We start from the raw sequence: 20,936 nt of genomic DNA, 5'->3' as shown, positions 1-20,936 counted from the left end.
AGAGAGAGAGAGAGAGAGAGAGAGAGAGAGAGAGAGAGAGAGAGAGAGAGAGCTCTGAAAATCAACAAACCCTTCAAAACAGTAAGGCCGCCCTACAAACATCAGAAACAAAGCAATTTTCTCAGCTATAAAATTGATATTCCATAAATGATTGGGGTACCCCTTGGGGAAAGCGCTCCTAAACAGAAATGGATTCAGTAGGCACCTAAGCATCCTGGCACTAGGCGATGGTCTTATTTCAGCTGGTAATTGATCCCAGAGAGCTGGAGCTGCAACACTAAAAGCCTAGTTTGTACAACAGGCTAAGCACACAACTCTCTGCAACTCCCCATCTGAGAAGCGCAGTTGCTAGGCAGTGGGTTCCCTCAGATATACAGTGGTACCTCAGGTTACATACCCTTCAGGTTACATACGCTTCAGGTTACAGACTCCGCTAACACAGAAATAGTACCTCGGGTTAAGAACTTTGCTTCAGGATGAGAACAGAAATTGTGCAGCAGTGCGGCAGCAGCAGGAGGCCCCATTAGCTAAAGTGGTGCTTCAGGTTAAGAACAGTTTCAGGTTAAGTATGGACCTCCGGAATGAATTAAGTACTTAACCCGAGGTACCACTGTACTGGTCTCAAGTTAGAACCACAGAATTGTAGAGTTCGAAGGGACCCCAGGGGTCATGTAGTCCAACCCCCTGCAGGGAAGGAACTGCAGTCAAATTGCTCAGGGCTTTAAATGCCGAAAGGCAAATCTTGAACTGCGCCCGTGTTGGCAGCCTATGTGGCAGAGGTGTTGATGGGATGCCCTGGGTCAACCTAGTTGCTGTATCCTGTATCCTCCCAGGGGAAGCCCCACATAGAGACCACGTTGTGGAAATCCAGGCTTGAGGTTCTCACCACCAAAGTCACAGCAGCCAAGCAATGTCAGTTGAGGAGCAGCTGCAACCAAATGTGGTCAAAGGCACTCCTAGACTTTGGCTAATGAAACAGTCTATGGTCTTTGAAGCTGTGTGTCAAGGTTATCATTTCCCTTTGTTGTTATGGTATGCTTTCTGTGTGTTTTCATATTGCAGACTGCCCTGTGGTCCTCGGACGAAGGGGGGTACAGAAATTTAATTAGCGACAAACAACAACCGTAACAGCCACTGGTGCCATCTGTGCCTTGAGTGACAAAGATGGATCCAGCCGCAGCCCCAGGCTATGTACCTGTTCCTTCCTTTACTGTCCGCAACAGGTAACTGAACTACGCCCTGGACGTGGGCAGCACTTGCACACAGGGCCTCTGTCTTGCCAGGGTTTAAGCTCCGTTTGTTGGCACTCATCCAGCCCTCCACTGTGGCCAGATGGTGGTTCAGAGCCTGCCTGGCCATTCTCAATTAAGAGGCTACATACTGTAGGTACCAATCGCCTGAGGAGCATTCCTAAGGGTTTCATATGCTAAGTAGGATTAGGGGGGGAAAGGGTGCCCCACAGCACCCCAAAACATAGATGCCAAGGCTGAGGAACATTTTCTCCAATGCTACTCTCCGGAGATGATCCTGCAAGGGGAGACTGGAACCATTGTAAAGCAGTGCCCCTAACACCCATCCCACAGAGAGGACGCCACGGTTGATGGTGTGTCAAAAGCCACAGAGAGATCAAGAAAAAGAAGCAAGGTTGCAGCCCCCTTTTCCCTCTCCTGGAGGAGCTCAAGGCCAATTCAGACCTGAAACCGTTCTGAAATGAGTCGAGATCCGTGGTTCCCAAACCACCACCCCGCTCCTTGGTTCCATAAACTCATGCCCAATGTCCCCTGCCCTACAAAAAGCACCATTCAGAATAGCAGTCGGCACGACCCACTAAGGAAGATAATAACACAATAAAATTAAACAGTAACGATTCATTGCACATGTAGTCAAAATCCAATTAAAACTATTTAGTTTAATTAATTCAGCAAAGTTGATGAACTAGATCCAGGGATACCAGCGTTTCAAGGTCTGATTGTCATTTACACCTCCAGCTGCCACCACCACCAACCAGCCCCCCACCCCTTGCCTCTTAGTGCACCCCCCCCCCCCAGGTTATCCCACTACCTCCCAGGCCTGGACTAGATGACCAGCTTTATCTGAGATTGCCTGCCAACCGCCTGGGATGTTTGAGAAAGCCACACCTGAGAGCAATCCCTCACCCTTGTTGTCTCGCACAGTGACGTTCGGGTCCCTGGCCCCAAGGGGGGAGCGGATTATGATGCGGCTCATGTTCCCATCCTCGTCTCGATCCACCGCTCGGATCAGCTGCACCAACTAGCGGGAGAAGGGGAAAGGAAAGGGGTGACGGAGCCAAGCTGCGACCCAAAGCTGTCAACTTTCCCCTTTTTTAAAGGGAAATTCCCTTATTCCGAATAGGATTCCTCGCAAGAAAAGGGAAAAGTTGACAGCTATGCTGCAACCTCCTCGCCTAGCTCCATCCCTCCCCGCCCAGTTCTATTTATTTATTAACATTCATATATTACATTGGTAAACATTGTCATATTACATTACAGAGCTTATTATAATATATTTCCCAACACGTATACCAAGATTATATACAAATTTTATATATCTGAAAAAAGAAAAACAAAGGGGGGAAAACAAAGACAATTCCCCCCCCCCCCAAAATCATATACGTACCAACACACTGGACTTCTTGTCTATCCTGTTGTATATTCCTTTTTTTACAAATGAATGTACTCATATTACTGTATATTTCTTTTAAATTTTATCTAGTACATTCCTATAACAATATGTGCCGCCTAGCTCCACCCCAATAGCCAAACCGGTGGGCGTTATTACCCGTAGCAGGTCCCAGATAGCACTTACGTGGCCGGGGGCGGCATTGTCACAGACAAACGGCTCGTAGCTGTGCTCCAGCTGGGGCGGGTTGTCGTTGACGTCCAGAATCTGGATGGCCACTTGGACGTGGGAGGCCTGTGTGGGGCTGTCTGGGGGCAAGAGCGGGGGGATGGGGAGAAGCCCACAGCCCACACACAGCGTGAGGCGGCCGAGGAAAAGCCACGCGGGACGTGCCGGGAATGGAATGCAGGCGACACAGAGGGACACGCAACAGGCAATTCACCAGGATCCCCCAAATTAAAAAATGTTAAAGTTGCAAAAGGGGGAAAGCCGTACAGATCAGAAGCCCGAGGCCAGGGCAGTTCCATGTGACAAGTGTGCATATGAAGCCATAGGATCAGAGAGATTACAGCAGGCAAAGAGGGGGCATAGGAGCGCATGGCAGGCGGACCATCAGATGGGGTAGTTAGGAGGTTGCGCAAAAATGAACACAAGGCAGGTACACAGAAATTGGCACCCATGCGAATGCAGCATTTTAGAGCACACACACACAGCCCCATAAGATCCAAGGGGAGGGAGGAGCCAGCGCATGGCGTGCCGCGTTTACACGGGGGTAGGGAGATGCATGCGATCAAGCAGCCACATTGCGCCCGACGTATACAACCATGCAAAAACGGAGCCACAGTGAGGCATGCAGGCCACAGAATTCGCACGCAGAGAAGTGTGTCGCCGCCACGCCAGACGTGCGCGGTGATCACGACAAGCAAGGAGCCACATGGGACAAAGATGGCAGAAAGGAGCAAAGTGCGTGAGGCAGGTGGCGCAAAGGAGGAAGTGCATCCCAAGCAGGCAGCCATGGCAGCCGCATGCAAAACGATGCACGGAGAGAGAAAGAGAGCGAGAGAGACAATGAGTAAATATTTGCCCATTGGGAAATAAGCGTATATATTGCACACTGCGGAATAACAGCATTGGTTGTGGTGTCCGTCGACGGGGGGGAATCCGACCCGCAAATGAATACCCCAAACCCTGCCACCGCATCCCAGAGCCACCTACTTGGCCCTCCCCAAACCCACCTGTCCCTTACCAAGTTCCGTTGCCACCACGGTCATGTTGTGCCAGGGCAAGAGCTCCCGGTCGAGAGGCACAGAGGTCAGGATGGTCCCGTCCTGAGGGTTGATGCTGAAATAGCGCTCAGGGTCCGTGTGCGGCAGGATGGAGTATCTAGAAGATGGGGGGGAACCTGGGGCATCAGGTTGTCGTGGCAACCAGGTACAAACGGAGCAACTGTAACTTTCACACACAAGGCGGGCAGATGCTAATCCGCACAGTCCCCACCCCACCCCTGCGGCCCCCCGCTTGCCGTTACCGGATGGCGCTGCTGGGGGAGTCGAGGTCCACGGCTGTCACCTTGCCCAGCAGGGTCCCCGGGGGGCTGTTCTCGTAGACGGCGAGGTGGTAGTCGGAGCGGGAGAAGGCCGGGGGCTCGTCGGCGTCCTCCACCGTGATGCGGACGGTGGCCATGTCCTTGAAGGGGCCTTTGCGGATGTACTGGGGGTCAATGAGCGTGTTGGTGGCTTCCACGCGGAAGGTGTACGAGTGGCGCGATTCGAAGTCGAGGGGCTGCGGGAGGGTTTGGGCAAGTTAGAGCGGGGAACCGGAGGGAAAGAGGGAGGGGAGCTCTATGGGACGGGGAGACCCGTGTCAAAAGACAGCAATGGGGATGCTTGCGGAAGCGGAATAGTGACGGTCAGGGTCACTTCTTAGCGTGGGTCAGGGAAATAAGAAAAGCAGGCCGTGGAGCTACAACTCAGGTGCAAGGCTGGAAGCCTCTGTCAGTCATCGTCTACTGAGTATTCAGTATCGCTCAGTCCAGGCTGAGAGCTCAGCAGCCAGTTCCAGGTCTCATCAAACCCACTTTCCTGAGCATCCTGTTGGTGACCACATTTGCTGGGACATTAGGACTTATTCCACTGCTTTAAAGGACATCAGAACATAAAAGTGGTCTGCTGGCTCAGGACTGCGCTACCTCAAGGGCCGCCTCTTTCTATATTAACCTACCCGGACCCTGAGATCACCTTCTGAGGCCCTTCTTCATGTGTCTCCTCCTCAAGAGGTCCAAAGGGTGGCAACACGAGAACAGGGCCTTCTCTGCAGTGGCTCCCCATCTGTGGAATGCTCTCCCCAGCGAAATTCACCTGGCACCTTTAGGCGCCAGGCAAAAACGTTCCTTTCTAACCAGGCCTTTGACCTGATTGACATAACATACCTTTTTAAAATGTGACTCTTTTGAGGGGGGTGTTATTGTTCTTATTTTGATTTTATATATTGGGATCTTTTCTGTGAACTGCCCTGAGACTTCCAGGTATAGGGTGGTATATAAATTCAATATATGAAATCATCATCAGTGGTCTTCCCCTCCATGAACTTGTTGAATTCTTCAGAACTCACAGCTCCCATCTTTTGCTGCCTGCGGGGCAAATGGAGGGGTGGACCCTGGGAAGAAGGAAGGAGGATCATAGCCCCTCTAATTCCAAGGTACCCCCAGACTGGGGGTGCCTCCACCAACCTTTTTCACTGTGATGATCCCATCCTGCCCCAGCGCATCGGTGTGGATAGCGAAGGCTTCGGCCCCATCTCCTCCGTCCAGAATGCTGTAGGCCAGCAGAGCATTCTCCCCTTCGTCGGGGTCGTGCGCTCGCAACCGCCCCACGGCAGAGCCGGGAGGTGCAGTCTCTACCACGGAAAACTGGTAGGAGCCTGGGGGATGGGAAGGAAGTGCAGGGAAACAGGTGTGTGTATGCGAGAGAATGGGCGGCAGCCAACAAAGCAAGGAGTTTTGGCTAACCAGCAGAACCTTCCCACTCCTCTCCCCCTAAGTCCCCCTAAATCTATCTATCTATCTATCTATTATTATTATTATTATTATTATTATTATTATTATTATTATTATTAAATTTTCTGTTTTACAGTTTAAAATACTCATTTAAACATCCTTAAAACATCAATAACTTCCCTTCTTCTCTTTCCACGGTTCATTTTGCATATCATAAATCCCTGCCTATTTTACGGAAATTGAACCATTCAGTATCCCATTATTACATCCATCAAAAGTTACTCACACAGTTGAATTTATCTTAAGGCTGCCAAAGTTTTCAAGTGTACACAATTTGCCCCCATATATTCAATAAACTTTTTCCAATCTTCTCTAAGCGTTTGTTCTTCTTGTTCTCTTATTCTATATGTTAAGTCTGCAAGCTGCGCATATTCTGTCAGCTTAAGTTGCCACTGTTCTTTAGCTGGGAACTCACTCGCTTTCCATTTTTGGGCTAACAAAACACAGGCCGCAGTAGTAGCATGCATAAATAACCTTTTTTGACACCTGGGAGTCTGAATTATCCCCAACAAAAAGGACTCTGGTGTTTGTGTGTGTGTTGGGAAAAGTACTTTTAAACATTTTTTTCAATTCATTATGGATCATTTCCCAATGCTCTTTTACCCTTTTACAAGTCCACCACATGTGAAAGAAGGTTCCCTCAACCTCTTTGCATCTCCAGCACCCTAAATCCTAAGGGCTGCCCGAACCTTTCAGAGTGACTGTGGGGACAGGAGACAGAGGGGGATTTCTGTTGCATGAGCATAAATCCTTGCACTAGCAGAAGCAGGCTGTGTACACAGCCCACATTGAAAGCACATCTCTCCCTGCCTCAGAGGATCCTGGTAACTGTAATTGACTTCCCACAGAGCTGCATTGACCAGCACCCTTAAACTACAGTTCCCAGGATTTTGTGTGTGTGCGTGTGCTTTAAATGTACACAGCAATTCTCTGTTGAAGACTACCCAATCATAGAGTCATGGAATCATAGAATTGTAGGGACACCCAGGGGCCATCTAGTCCAACCCCCTGCAATGCAGGAATCTCAGCTAAAGCATCCATGACAGACAGACGGTCCTGTAGAACTGAAGGAGCGTCTCCATCCCCATCATCCAGCCTGGACACTGAGGTCCACCGCCGAGGGCCTTCTGGCAGTTCCCTCGCTGCGAAAAGTGAGGTTACAGGGAACCAGGCAGAGGGCCTTCTCGGTGGTGGCGCCCACCCTGTAGAACGCCCTCCCAGCAGATGTCAAGGCAATAAACAACTATTTTACTTTTAAAAGACAACTGAAGGCGGCCCTGTTTAGGGAAGTTTTTAATGTCTGACGCTGTATTGTTTTTAATATTTGGTTGGAAGCTGCCCAGAGTGGCTGGGGAAACCCAGCCAGATGGGCGGGGTACAAATAATAAATTTATTATTATTATTATTATTATTATTATTATTATTATTATTATTATTATTATTGCCATCCAACCTCTGCTTGAAAACCTCTAAGAAAGGAGAATCTGCAACCTCCCAAGGGAGACCGTTCCACTATCAAACAGCTCTTATTGACAGAAAGCACTTCCTGATGTTGAGTCGGAATGTCCTTTCCTGTCACTTGAATTCATTGTTTCAATGTGCCGCCTCTGACTTGAGTCATTTTAACCCCCCACCCACCCCATATACACACTACAAAGTGGCAGCCACTGATTCAGACTGTGTTAAGCACACACTGTACCCTGAAAGCACATTCGAAGCACGTTCCCCTCCCTCAAAGAATTCTGGGCAGTGCAGTTTACCCCTCACTGAGTCACACTTCCCAGCAGCCCTTGACAAACTACAGCACCCAGAATTCTTTGAGGGCAATGTGCTTTGAATGTGCTTTAAAGGTACAGTGTGCGCACCCTTGCTGTGCTCCAAGCAGCCCTGCTCAGTCCTCTGCCCCGCTAAACTGGGACAACGTGAGAAGCAGGAAAGGGTGAGTGGACTACCATGAACAGACCGGCCAGATTTCATTATTCAAGAAACGTAGTCTCCTTTCCTGATCTTCCTTCTACCCTACGACTTCACACATCATGAATATGAAAGGAAGACATTGCAACATCCTGCATTAATTCATAATCACGCTCTTAAAACATTTACAGTATTTGTTCGCCTGTTACATATTTTTCAACAATCGTTAGCGTCAAGGATAACGTAACGTCTGAGGATGTCGCAGGTTTCCTTGTGAGCGCACGAGCCGCGTTTCTATGTGCTTTACTGTTTTGTGTGTGGTTACATTAAAAAACGTTTAATATGCTAGGCTCCGAGGCTAAACCGTAAACAAAACATCCAATTAGATTGCAAAACCTGTCCCAGAAATATCTTGCCTCTCCTTAACAAAGTTAAGAACCAAGCAAGACAATTTTGCTGGTAGACAGCTCAGATCCAACGTTTTTGATTAGCAAGACCTTAATTCTGAGCTGGGCCCACCACCTCCTGGCAAATAGAAGGGGAAGAAATGGAGGCAGTGAGAGATTTTACTTTCTTGGGCTCCATGATCAATGCAGGTGGTGACAGCAGCCACGAAATTAAAAGACGCCTGCTTCTTGGGAGAAAAACAATGACAAACCTAGACAGCATCTTAAAAAGCAGAGACATCACCTTGCCAACAAAGGTCCGTATAGTTAAAGCCATGGTTTTCCCAGTAGTTATGTATGGAAGTGAGAGCTGGACCATAAAGAAGGCTGATTGCCGAAGAATTGATGCTTTTGAATTCTGGTGCTGGAGGAGACTCTTGAGAGTCCCATGGACTGTAAGAAGATCAAACCTATCTATTCTTAAGGAAATCAGCCCTGAGTGCTCACTGGAAGGACAGATCCTGAAGCTGAGGCTCCACCTCATGAGAAGAGAAGACTCCCTGGAAAAGACCCTGATGTTGGGAAAGATGGAGGTCACAAGGCGAAGGGGACGACAGAGGACGAGATGGTGGGACAGTGTTCTCGAAGCTACCAGCATGAGTTTGACCAAACTGCGGGAGGCAGTGGAAGGCAGGAGTGCCTGGCGTGCTCTGGTCCAGGGGGTCACAAAGAGTCGGACACGACTAAACGACTAAACAACAACAACAACAATGTTCTGAGCTATCTAGCGGCCCAGATTTAGTAAACTAACATGGAAACGAAAAAGTGGCTAGGGAGGCTAGGAATTGTTGCTTTCTTTTGTAGGTTTTCCTTTGCTTTACTTTGCAAACTCAGGTCCAATCCCATCTTTCTATTAAAACCTGAAGTTTCTGGTCAACCTCTAAAATCCTCTGTTCCCCCAATAAAGTGGCAGGCATGTCCTGTCCACAGCCTCCCCCACACCAGCCTTTCTGCCCTGCACATGAAAATACGGCCACATCCATAGAAAGAACCAAGGTCTGTTGCTGACTACCCCTTCCCAACTTACTCTGAGGGAAGCGAGGCGGGTTATCGTTGACATCGCTCAGTGTGACAGTGACGGTCGTGCTTCCTGAGAGACCCCCGGCGTGGCCTCCCATGTCCTTGGCCTGAACCACGACAAGGAATTCTTGCTGGGTTTCCCGGTCCATGTTGGGGGTCGCTGTCCGGATCACACCTAAAACGCAGGAGGAAGAAGGAGAAGTATCAGAGAGAGAGAGTGGCAAAAGGAGCAGTGGGTGAAGGACCAGGATAGACAGACAGACAGACAGACAGACAGACAGACAGATGATAGATAGATAGATAGATAGATAGATAGATAGATAGATAGATAGATAGATAGATATAGGTGATAGATAGATAGATAGATAGATAGATAGATAGATAGATAGATAGATAGATAGATAGATGATAAATAGATTCCACCCTGCAAATTTCCCTTCCATCATCTCAATTAGCTCCACCTAAAGGGAAGGAAGGGACGCGGGTGGCGCTGTGGGTAAAAGCCTCAGCGCCTAGGACTTGTCGATCGAATGGTCGGCGGTCCGAATCCCCGCGGCGGGGTGCGCTCCCGTTGCTCGGTCCCAGCTCCTGCCAACCTAGCAGTTCGAAAGCACCCTCGGGTGCAAGTAGATAAATAGGGACCGCTTACTAGCGGGAAGGTAAACGGCGTTTCCGTGTGCGGCTCTGGCTCGCCACAGCAGCTTCATCACGCTGGCCACGTGACCCGGAAGTGTCTGCGGACAGTGCTGGCTCCCGGCCTCTTAAGTGAGATCGAGTGCACAACCCTAGAGTCGGACACGACTGGCCCTTACGGGCAGGGGTACCTTTACCTTTTTTAAAGGGAAGGAAGTGTTATGTATTCAGTGGTCTGTGTTTGCCTGAGCTTGAGTCTGGACTAAGGTTTCTGAGCTCCTGTGTTCTGATTCAATACATGTTGTCCAATCGCAGAACATTACAGGATTTGGGCCTCTGCCATTGGCCCTTCAACTCTGAGTCGTGATTCGCAGTTTGGAAGTTTAGACAGCCAATCACATTGGGAGTGGGAGTGGCCCAGGCTTTCAGAAATGTATATAGGCAGTTGCTTTGCCTCTGTTTCCCAGCAATGTAGTTCAATAAACGCTCTTGCTGTTATCACTGTGTCTTGCCTTGTTGGAACCCACCTAGACTTCACTGGAGACGAGGATGGGATGCTAGGCTAGGTACGCAGCCCTGGCTAGCTTCCACAAGCTGAAATCACTGCTGAGCTGAAATGGCTGACTGCAGCCACAAGGCAGATCACACAGAGCGGACGTCATGGGCACCCAGGGCCACACAACTAAACTTCAGGAAGAGACAGGTGAAGCCAAGCAGGGCTGGTCAGAGTCACTGGGTAGAGGCACTATGATCTGGATGAATGTAAAGACAGGTGGCTGACCCAACAGATTCAGAGGTTGTTGTTCACATGACCATGAAGCTAAACAAACGGATGGAGGGTTTGGTTGATGAAATGAGTCACTGGTGGTTGGATAGACTTGCAGAGAAGAAGGCGGCAACTCAGAGGCTGCATGACAGCATCTTTAAACCTCCCCTATGGCACACTAGCTGGGACATGGGTGGCACTGTGGTCTAAACCACAGAGCCTAGGGCTTGCCGATCAGAAGGTCGGCGGTTCAAATCCCCACGTTGGGGTGAGCTCCCGTTGCTCGGTCCCTGCTCCTGCCCACCTAGTAGTTCGAAAGCACATCAAGTTCAAGTAGGTAAATAGGTACCACTCTGGCAGGAAGGTAAACGCCGTTTCCGTGCGCTGCTCTGGTTTGACAGAACCGGCTTAGTCATGCTGGCCACATGACCCAGAAGCTGTCTGCAGACAAACGCCGGCTCCCTTGGCCTATAGAGTGAGATGAGTGCGCAACCCCAGAGTCGTCCACGACTGGACCTAATGGACCTTTACCTTTATGGCAGGCACACACACACACACACACACACTTGCATAGGCTTGGATTTGAGGGCCTGTCTATGAGCCCCTCGACATTTTGGAGAGGGGGGTTGTTGCAGGTGTGCTCTGCAATGCGTCACTGATGCAATAATAGTGCCTCAGAAAGAATTTAAACTGGACTGTTCATGCATCATCCTATGTTATTCTGCAATGCTTCCCCAATGTTAACTACGTTATTTCTGGAGGGGAGCTCCTGTGCAGCAACACGATAAAAAGGAAGTAAAAAAACCAACCCACTAATAGGGCATTGGTGGTATGTAAAGCTACAGGATTTTGGCAGGACGTTACAGGGCATGCGCTGGTTGGAAGCGAGGCAGGGCGTCAGCCCAAAATATTTGCAGGTGCGCACAGTATTGAAATAACAAACGCCCAATAAATAGAACATCTGTAAGGGGCTCTATCATTCCCAAGCGTTAAAACTTGGCCTATTGCAGTCTTTCCCTACCTGGCAGCCTCCAAATATGGAGGGCATGGTTGTGCAGTTCAAAACATCTGGAGGATGCCCAGTGGAGAAAGGGTGGCCTATTAATAACCAGTTGTTCCAAAATGCAAGGAAGGGAGTGTCGCACTCCCCGCTGAAGAAGCTTTCTCCATCATCAGCTCTGATGACCATCTCTGTGATTCCAAGCCAATCTGCCATTCCCATAGCTGTCAACTTGCAGATTTGAAAATAAGGGACCAGCAGCCTCGAAAATAAAGGATCAGCAGCCAAAATAAGGGATTTTCCGGGCACAGGTATGTTCAACTTCTGAGCCCCTCTGAGCCAAAGGCAGAAAGCCCAGCCAGCAGCCAAATGAAGCCTCATCAATAAGGGACAGCAGCGGGACATGGCGCTGGGATAAGGGACTGTCCCGCCAAAGAAGGGACACTTGACAGCTATGCATTCCACGGCATATCACAAATCCGCCAACTTGCCCCAGTCCCCAAGAGCTCACAACATTGGCTTCTTGCCGCATTCTTCCCTTCGCAATGGGGCGACACTGGTACCATCGCCCTTCCACCCCCAAACCTGCCCCCCTCCTCCCCGTTGTGTACCCGTCTGGGGGTCGACGGAGAAGAATGGCAACCCCTCGAGTACCGTATAGACCAGCCTGGCACTGTTCCCGTAGGCCGGGTCGTCCGCATCGTGGGCCGTCACCTGAATCACGGACGTACCTGCAGAAACGGGGCAGATTAACAGAAAAAAGAAAAACCAAACACACAGGTTATTGAGGATGCTGGTTGCGAGAGTCCACAGGTCAGAGTTCAAGAAGGGTCTTGTTGGCACAGAGACGTAGTTTCCGTCTTGGCCATAGTGCTGCTATTTTGTTGGAGGCCCGTCAAAAAGAGCAAAGTCGTAAGGCATTTGAAAAGCAAGAACCCGGCACAGTTGAGAACTCACCAAAAAAACACTGAAAGCCATCTTAGGTACCATAAATAAGTTTTTAAAAAATATAAAAATAAGGAAGACCACCTGCACTACCTGCCAGGCTTACGTTTTAAAAATCGCTCACAAGAGCCCCCCAGGGAGGCAAACAGCATCTTAAAACAGCCATAAAAATCCAACATGTATTCTCCATTAAGAGCAAACTGTGAAATGCCAAAATAACAATATAAAAAAGCAGCATCTCCAAACAGAATGCTAGATGAGAACTCCTCCAAGCCTCTTCACAAGAGTCCTGCTTGCAGACGCAAGGCTCTGGCAGGCTGCAGCGTGGTTGCTGTCGTTCCCAATCCCGCAACCCTGAAAAGTTACTATTAAATCATCAAAAGTACCTGTCTCCACCCTCCTCCCAAAGTACTCACCCCATAAAGGGAGGCTCCCTGCTGTGTCCCTGTATGATTCACCACCCTGGCCCTGTCTCGTTCTACTCAGCCTCCGCAGGGGAATAGGTAATTTCGGCTGTGAGCCAGCATGGGGTGTGACTCGAGCGTTCAATCAGGCCCAATAAAGAGGCACAGGCTGTGCACACACTTTGCCTTCAAAGCCCATTCTTTCACCTCAAAGAATTCTGGGAACTGCAGCTCACCCCTCACTGAACTACAGTTCCCAGCAACCCTTAAGAAACTACAGTGCCCATCATTCTTTGGGGGAAAGAACGTTCTTCAGATGTGCTTTAAAGGAACAGCGTGTACGCAGCCATAGTGGATTTGCCTGCCCTGAGAAGAGGCTACACCAGGCTTCCTCAAACGTGGCCCTCCAGATGTTTTTTGGCCTACAACTCCCATGATGCCTAGCTAGCAGGACCAGTGGTCAGGGATGATGGGAATTGTAGTCTCAAATCATCTGGGAGGCCGAGTTTGAGGAAGCCTGGGCTACATGTTACCTCCCTTTGTGAGTCGCAGGCCTCGTCTGCTTCCAGTTAGGAGGCACGCCGAGATCAACGACTCCTGCAGAAACACAGAGGGGGTAGATTTATCTGAGGCTGGGCAGTTCGTCCACTTAACATACGAAAAGTCAACATGCGCTTCTGACTTTTGATTTGGAAGAGAAGTGGAACATGGGAACTCATGGACCTCCAAGGACGCTGAATGATGGAAGATTCAGGATATACAGTGGTACCTTGGGTTACAGATGCTTCAGGTTACAGACTCCGCTAACCCAGAAATAGTACCTCGGGCTAAGAACTTAGCTTCAGGATGAGAACAGAAATTGTGCTCCAGCGGCACGGCGGCAGCAGGAGGCCCCATAAGTTAAAGTGGTGCTTCAGGTTAAGAACAGTTTCAGGTTAAGAACGGACCTCCGGAACGAATTAAGTTCTTAACCCGAGGTACCATTCCAGAGCCCTGTACGCATCCTGAGCAGAACGAAACCCGCATCTGCACATGTTGTGATTCGCCGCTTCTGCGCATGCGTGTGACGTCATGTTGAGCGTCTGCGCATGTGCGAGTGGTGAAACCCGGAAATAACCCGTTCCGTTACTTCTGGGTCGCTGCAGAATGCAACCTGAAAACGCTCAACCTGAAGCATATTTAACCCGACGTATGACTGTATAAAAGAAAGGACTTCTTCGTGCAGCATTGAACTATGGAACTCTCTCCCACAGGAAGCAATGATGGCCACCAACTCAGACGGCTTTAAAAGAGGATTGGACAATTCATGGAGGAGAGGGCTATCAATGGCGGCCATCCTCAGGGAGGGTCAGGCCCTGCAGGACTTTGGTGGGCATGGTGTGCAACAGGAAATCTAGCATCTCAGTGGTAGGATAATGTCATGTGAGGAGTGCAACCTGGCTTCAAGCTTGGTTCTGATTTGAATCATCATCTGGGGGTGCCATTCACACACTTCAAAGCACATGGGGCCAACCCAAGATATTTGGGTGGCTCAGGAGGCCATCTAAAATAGCTCCCACAATTTCACCTCAAACGCTTCGCCTGTATGCTCTGGGGCAGGAGGAATTGGAGCACCCAGCAAAATGGGCAATCTCCCCCCATAATGCCCCCCCAAGAAGAAACAGGAAGGGGAGGAACTTGTATTTCTGAGACTCTGCAGGCTCCTCTTCCCTCCTCCAGTTTCCTTCATATGGACATAAGAACTACTTTGCTGGACTAGGCCCACATCCTGTTCTAACGGTGGCCAACCAGATGTCTGTGGGAAACATGCAAGCGAGATTCGGGTGCAACAGCCCTCTCCCGTCCCGTGGCTCCCCTCCGCTCTTGTGTGGGGAAGCAAGAAGACATTAAAAGGAAGGGTGCCCTGGTCCCTGGTCCAGACACGGACATGTTCCGGATGCAGGAGGCAACAGCACATGGCCTGCCATATTTACACAAGGCTAACCCCATACCTGTGGGAAGAACATGAGCTGTTCATGTTCTTACGTCCAGCCCAGAGGGTGACCCCACCTGTGAGCTTCCTCTGCCTCCTTATTCTCTGTGTTGCCCCTTGTAGGACTCAGGAAGGACTCATGTAGGTAGGACTCATGCTCTGCGTTATGATACCAGTCATGGCTTCTCCCAAGGAATTCTGGGAACTTTGGTTTGCTAAGAGTCCGGAGAGTCGTTAGAAGACTCTCTCCCCCATAAGCAACACTTCCCCGAGTGGTTTACCGATCTCAAGGCCTCTTCCAGGGAACTCTGGGAATTGTAGCTCCGTGAGGGGAATAAGCGCCTCCTAACAGCTCTCGGCACTCTTAACAAACTACAGCTCCCAGAATTCTCTGGGGGAAGCCACAAGTGCTTAAAGCAGCATCGCAGCACTTTAGGGCATGGAGGAGGCCTTAAGATTGGCTCTGCCTCCTGATGTTTTCCAGCCCAAAGAGCGCCAGCTGCAGCAGGGAAGGGAAGAAGATCTCCCAGGGTGGGAGACAGGGAGAAGAAAGGAAAGGTTCCAGCTGAAAGCTGGGAGGGTCCACCTCTTCCTGTGTGGGACAAGGGTTAAGATCCACCTGTGAGAGAGGATGTTGCATTCGCCTTCCTCTTTTTTCCATTTCTGTTTCTGTTTAAATTTGGCGGGTTTTTTTTTTTTTATTGCATTAGGAAAAGGCTCAATAAAATCTTATCAAAAAGGGTTCTCTGCAAAGGGTCGGCTAAGGGCGGTTCCTCCACCAGCCAGGCCACTGGACTCACCCACGTTGCTCATTTCGGGCACAGTAGCGTGGTAAGGGCCATGGAGGAAGACCGGCGGGTTGTCGTTGATGTCTTGGACTTTGATGATGAACTCAGACGGCGGCTCCAAAGGCCGGTTAGAGGCCCGGTCCACAGCCTGGGCCAGCAATGTATACTGGGATTTCTCCTCCCGGTCCAAGGTTTTGGTGACGTGGATGTTGCCCGTTTTCTCGTCGATCACGAAGACCGTGCCGGCCCCCTCTCCGGTCAAGACGTACTTGATGCGGCCCTCGCCCCTGTCCACATCGGTGTGAAGCTGTCAGAGGAAAACGAGAGTAGAGACATGGAACTCAGTAAAAAAAAAAAATTAAATCCATAACCCTAACACAGCCTTTGCCAACCATGAATTTTGGAGCACAGCCCCCTAAACGCAGCTGAGGCTAATGGGAGCCGAATTAATCATAGAGCTGTAGCGCTGGAAGGGACTTGCAGGGTCATCTAGTCTAACCCCATGCAATGGGGGAATCTCAACTAGATCTCAACATACACAACAGGTGGGCTGCTGGGAGTTGTAGTCCAAAACCTCCCAAGGGCACCAGGGCAGTGAACGCTGTCCTAATGTAACGGATTGGGTGGTGGTGGTGGGAGCAGCGGCAATGAAACCGCTGGTGGTGATTGGCTGAACTGCCCTAATGCCAAGCATTCCCTGGCTACCATTGGTTGACTTGCTCCAATCAAAGTGACGGGCTGGGCAGGTGGCCAAGGTTACCAAAGCTACTTTCACACCTTGTGTTAAAAGTGCTATAATAAAACTTTATACCAGCCGTGGCTTTTCCCAAAGAATCCTGTGTGCTATGTGCCAAGTGTTGTTTGGAAGACCTCTTATTCCTCTCCCAAGGCTAGTTTCCCAGAGTGGCGTAACCACCAATCTCTCTTCCTGGGAACTCTGGGAATTGTAGAACCTGTAACCGCCTACAATTCCCATAATTCCTTGGGGGAAGCCACGCCTGTTTAAAATGGTATCATAACACTTTGACATTTTGGGGCGGAGGTGGCCTAACCAGCAAGACTGCTTTTTCATGTACAATAATCTAGTGTTCAAGGTACAATATATCTTGTGTGCCCACATCTTCAAGTGTGAGAATCTTGCCTTGCGCCAGCTCCCATCCCCTCCGCTGACCAACTTGCTCATTTATTACTGTACTGCGCTTTGAGGCTGATAAATGCAGCGTGTCTAAATTAGTTCACAGCTCAGGTGCCATTCGAGCCAGGGACATCTTGACTGAAAGCCAGTCAGAAATGAATATTATATTGTTTCTGCATCCTGTGTGCAATAAATGGCTTTCAGTCTGGTTGTCTGGGGAAAAATTTTTGTGTGTGTTTTTTTGTTTTTTTTAGACATCATTTTCCCTGAGTCCGTTCCAGGAAGCTATTGTGCAGATGAGAATTCTGAAAAAAAGGCCTGAGCGCTTGCTTCCAAACGCAAAACTCTGCAATATTGGGGTGGGTTGTTAGGGCCTAGGGAAGGAGGGTTCAGGAATGAGGGAGAGAGGAGAAGGGCTGAGGCAGGAGCCTGAAAGAAGGAATAATAATAATAATAATAATAATATTTTGTTTATATCCCGCCCTCCCCAGCCGAAGCCGGGCTCAGAGTGGCTAACAACATAAAATCATGATCAATTAATTGAAATACATTCTAAAATCAATACATTCTAAAATCAATTCAGAATAAAACCTCAAGGGGTTTTCTAAAATCAATTCAGAATAAAACCTCAAGGGGTTTAGCCAGGAGGAGTGGGAGACCTGTGGCCCTCCAAAGGTTGCCTGCGACTCCAGATCCCATCATCCCTGACCATTGGACATGCTGCCTGGGGCTCATGGGATCTGGGTCCTAGCAAAATCTGCAGGGCCGCAGATTCCTCATTCGTGGCCACAAGTCTCTGTCAGAAGTTCAAAGCACTGCCGGAAATAGCGCTGCGGGAAATCTTATTGCATTCCCACCTTTTCTCCAAAGACCTCAAGGTAGCATCCATACGTCTCCCCCTCTCCATTCCCCCCCATAAACCTGTGGGATGGATTAGGCAGAGAGATAGTGACTGGCCCAAAGTGGACTTCATGGCTGAGGAGGAATTTGAACCCAGGTCCAGTGCTCTAACCACTACTCCACACTGTCTCCCTCGCCCGGCACTTTGGAAGCAGCATTGCAGGCTTCCAGTCAGCTGATCCGCTGTGCCCAGAAAACATCCTTTGGGCTGAGTCTCACTCTTACCTGCCCCACACATAAATGATGTAGGGCGGGTAGCCTGGTTGAACCGGCCTTGCAAACCATGTCGCAAGGTCTGGTGGGCCCACCAATGAGGATCCACCCCTTTGCAGAAGTTAGGGTTGCACCCCCTAGGTCCAGGCTGCCCCTCGTTGCCTCCTCAGGCCTCCACGCCGGCCAGTGTGGGGCCCAGCTGTCCTGCAGCTCACCCTCCCAATGAGGACGGGCTCCGGTCCGGCGTATTCCTCGATGACGAAGAACTGGTTCCAGACCCAGCTGCGACGGGACCTCATCAGCGGGCGCTCCCAGCGCTGAGACACGTTCCCCCGCAGAGACCCGGCTCTGGCCCCCTGGCTGGGTGGCATGAGGCGGCCTGCACAGCCGCAGCCTCCCAACCAGGCCAGCAGGAGCTGGAGGAAACTGGCCATCGCTCAGCCCCGCAGTTCAGTCCTCCTGCAGCGGGGGGCGCTGCTCATCTGCGTTGCCCATAAGGAACAGCTACCCCATCTGGGTGGATCTGGGTGCATGGGGGGCAAGGAGGGGGGAGAGAGAAGGGGAGAGAGAGAGGGAGAGAAAGACTAGATATCATTGCCAGTCAGATGCATCCTTCCAGTCACGTACATCGCCATCCACCCCTGTCCAGAATAAATGGCTGATTCATGCAGATAATCCATAAAGAACACCGTTCCTCTTCCTTTCTCCGATTCCCATCCGATTGTGCCAGAGTTATTTATTTATTACGGCATTTGCAACCCCCTTCCCCTCCAAGGAGCCCACTTCTGTCTTGAGTGGGGGTCAGCCTAAGGCAGTTTTCCTGAACCTCAGCCCTCCAGATGTTTTTGGCCTACAACTCCCATGATCCCTAGCTAGCAGGACCAGTGGTCAGGGATGACGGGAATTGCAGTCTCAAAACATCTGGAGGGCTGAGGTTGAGGAAGCCTGGCCTAAGGGGTGGCAACTAGATCAAGGTCACCCCACAAGGTCAGATCCCCAGGTCTACCAACTGCAATCTATGGGTCAGAGATATCCAAAATCCTTCCCGGCCCTCCAAAGAGAACCAGACACCAGATCTACGAATGATAACTGATAACAGGTAGACCAGGAGACACATCCACACTTGGCCCAAACACTGTACCCAAATGACCTAGAGGTCTTCCCATTGTTAGCCCAAATCACTCCTAGCCTCCCAGATCCCTTCTCAAGGCATGCTGGCCAACATTACCCACAATCCTACAGGACTTTTGCAGAGAACTGCCCTCCTGCTGGATCTAACCAATGGGCTCCAAATTGGACTTTTGGGGGGAACCATCTGCCAGGGATTCGAACCCTGGTCTCCCAGGTCTTGGTCCAACACTGTAAGCCCTACACCACACTGGCTCTCTTCAGGGAAGGGCAAAGCCAAGCCAAGGGAGCCGCCTGGGCCACACTCTGCACGTCTTCGGGTGTACACACTGTGCTGGCACCGCCCGACGCAGCAAACGATCGAGTCGAGAGGCAATCTTTGGGCTCGCGCTCCACTGCGGATGCTGCTCGGCTGGCATGTGAGCTGAGAACCTCATCCCAGCATCCTCTGTTCTTATTGATTTGCAATATTTGCGGACCACCTCCTAGCTAGGATTCTCCGGGCGGTTTAAAACAGGACCGGGGAAACCTGTGGCCCTCTAGATTTTGTGGCTAGTATGGCTCACCATCAGGGAACGATGGGAACCGGAGTGCCACAACGTTCGGAGGCCCATGGGTTCCCCACCTCTCGGTTCACAGTAAACATTAAAATTATACGAAGGCAGGAATGGGAAATCTAAGAACAAAACCAGTATCACAGGTGCGTGTGGGTTCTTCGGCTCAACCCTTGGTTTCCTAAACTACTCCACAGGTGAAACTCAGCTGCTTCTGGTGGCGGAGAGGAGGAAAAGGCTCATTTAATGGAGACAGATTTACCTATTATGGCTACCAGAAGGCCAGTTCAGCACTGGGTAAATGGGTCCCACTGGAGGTTATACTACTTATGCGTGACGACGGAGACGCGTCGTGGCTCAGTGACAGAGCATTTGCTCTGCATGCAGACGGTTGCAGGTTCAATCCTAGCATCTCCAGGTAGGGAGAGGCCGAAACCCTAGAGAACGGCTGCCAGTCCGTGCAGGCAACACTGGCCTAGTTGCTCTGACTCAGATTAAGGCAGCTTCCTAGGTACCACTCCTTCTGACCTAGGATCTCAAACTCTGGGTCTTTCTGTGCCTAGGGTGTCAGCCTGCCACAAATCATAGACTCGTACAGTTGGAAGAAAAGTCCACTGCCTTCTGAGCGAGCTGAACTGTCAAACAGCACTTATTCCTAGCGTTTAAGTCGCAATCTAGTCCTGCTGGCTTCAGGATCCCGGGTGACGTGAGCTGTACTCGTGAAAGTTACATCCACCGACAAGGGTGTCAGCCTAAACACAGTTCTGGGGTCTGACTCAGGAACGGGAAAGAATGAATGGGGAGGAAGAGGGCCGGCCCTATCATTGGGCGGAGAAAGGAGACCGCCTCAGGGGGCAGGTGCGGGGGGCCGCCACCTCTGCTTCCTAGAGCTTCCTTCCGAAGGCCCCCCTCCGTGTTGTTGGAGGACCAAGCTGTGCAGGCGACATGGGCCAGCCCAGCGTCCCTAAAATAGTCTGCTGCCTTCGGGTTGTCAGGATGATGCTATTTCCGTTGCTGGCACTGAAGTCAGCTCAGCTGGAGTGGGGAGGGGCGCCATCTTGTCCTTCGCCTCAGGCAGCAAAACGGCTTGGACCAGCCCTGAGGTCAACGAGGGCCCCTAGGTCAAGAAGAAGAGGCCGCAGCTCAGCGGGAGAACATCTGCTTGGCAGGCAGGCGGTCCCAGGTTCAAGTCCCGGTGTCTCCAGGTACAGGGAGAGAGTCCTGCCTGGAAGCCTGAAGAACTGCTGCCCAGTTTGTTTAGGCAATACAGTGGTACCTCGGGTTAAGAACTTAACTTGTTCCGGTGGTCCGTTCTTAACCTGAAACTGTTCTTAACCTGAAGCATCACTTTAGCTGATGGGGCCTCCAACTGCCACTGCGCCGCCGCCGTGTGATTTCTGTTCTCATCCTGAAGCAAAGTTCT

The 20,936-nt window shown here is 50.5% G+C and overlaps 1 protein-coding gene across 4 annotated transcripts in view; it reads right to left on the bottom strand.

Moving 5' to 3' along the window:
- Positions 1–20,936, bottom strand: part of CDH24 (cadherin 24) — a 34,392-nt gene that overhangs the window by 3,599 nt on the left and 9,857 nt on the right. For 2 of the 4 annotated variants that reach the window (XM_077916906.1, XM_077916907.1), the window contains exons 2-10: positions 18,047–18,354; positions 15,596–15,890; positions 12,086–12,205; positions 9,083–9,250; positions 5,369–5,559; positions 4,169–4,422; positions 3,887–4,023; positions 2,827–2,948; positions 2,157–2,271 (exon numbers count right to left, since the gene is read on the bottom strand). In XM_077916906.1, the coding sequence (XP_077773032.1) occupies positions 2,157–2,271; positions 2,827–2,948; positions 3,887–4,023; positions 4,169–4,422; positions 5,369–5,559; positions 9,083–9,250; positions 12,086–12,205; positions 15,596–15,890; positions 18,047–18,265 (1,621 nt within the window). In that variant the 5' untranslated portion in view covers positions 18,266–18,354. Of the gene's footprint in view, positions 1–2,156; positions 2,272–2,826; positions 2,949–3,886; positions 4,024–4,168; positions 4,423–5,368; positions 5,560–9,082; positions 9,251–9,498; positions 9,562–12,085; positions 12,206–15,595; positions 15,891–18,046; positions 18,355–20,936 lie in introns of those variants that run through there. The other 2 variants (XM_077916909.1, XM_077916908.1) reach the window with 2 other exon arrangements.

Source organism: Podarcis muralis, chromosome 13, assembly GCF_964188315.1.
Source record: "Podarcis muralis chromosome 13, rPodMur119.hap1.1, whole genome shotgun sequence".
NCBI lineage: Eukaryota > Metazoa > Chordata > Lepidosauria > Squamata > Lacertidae > Podarcis > Podarcis muralis.
This window is presented reverse-complemented; position numbering and strand designations above follow the sequence as displayed.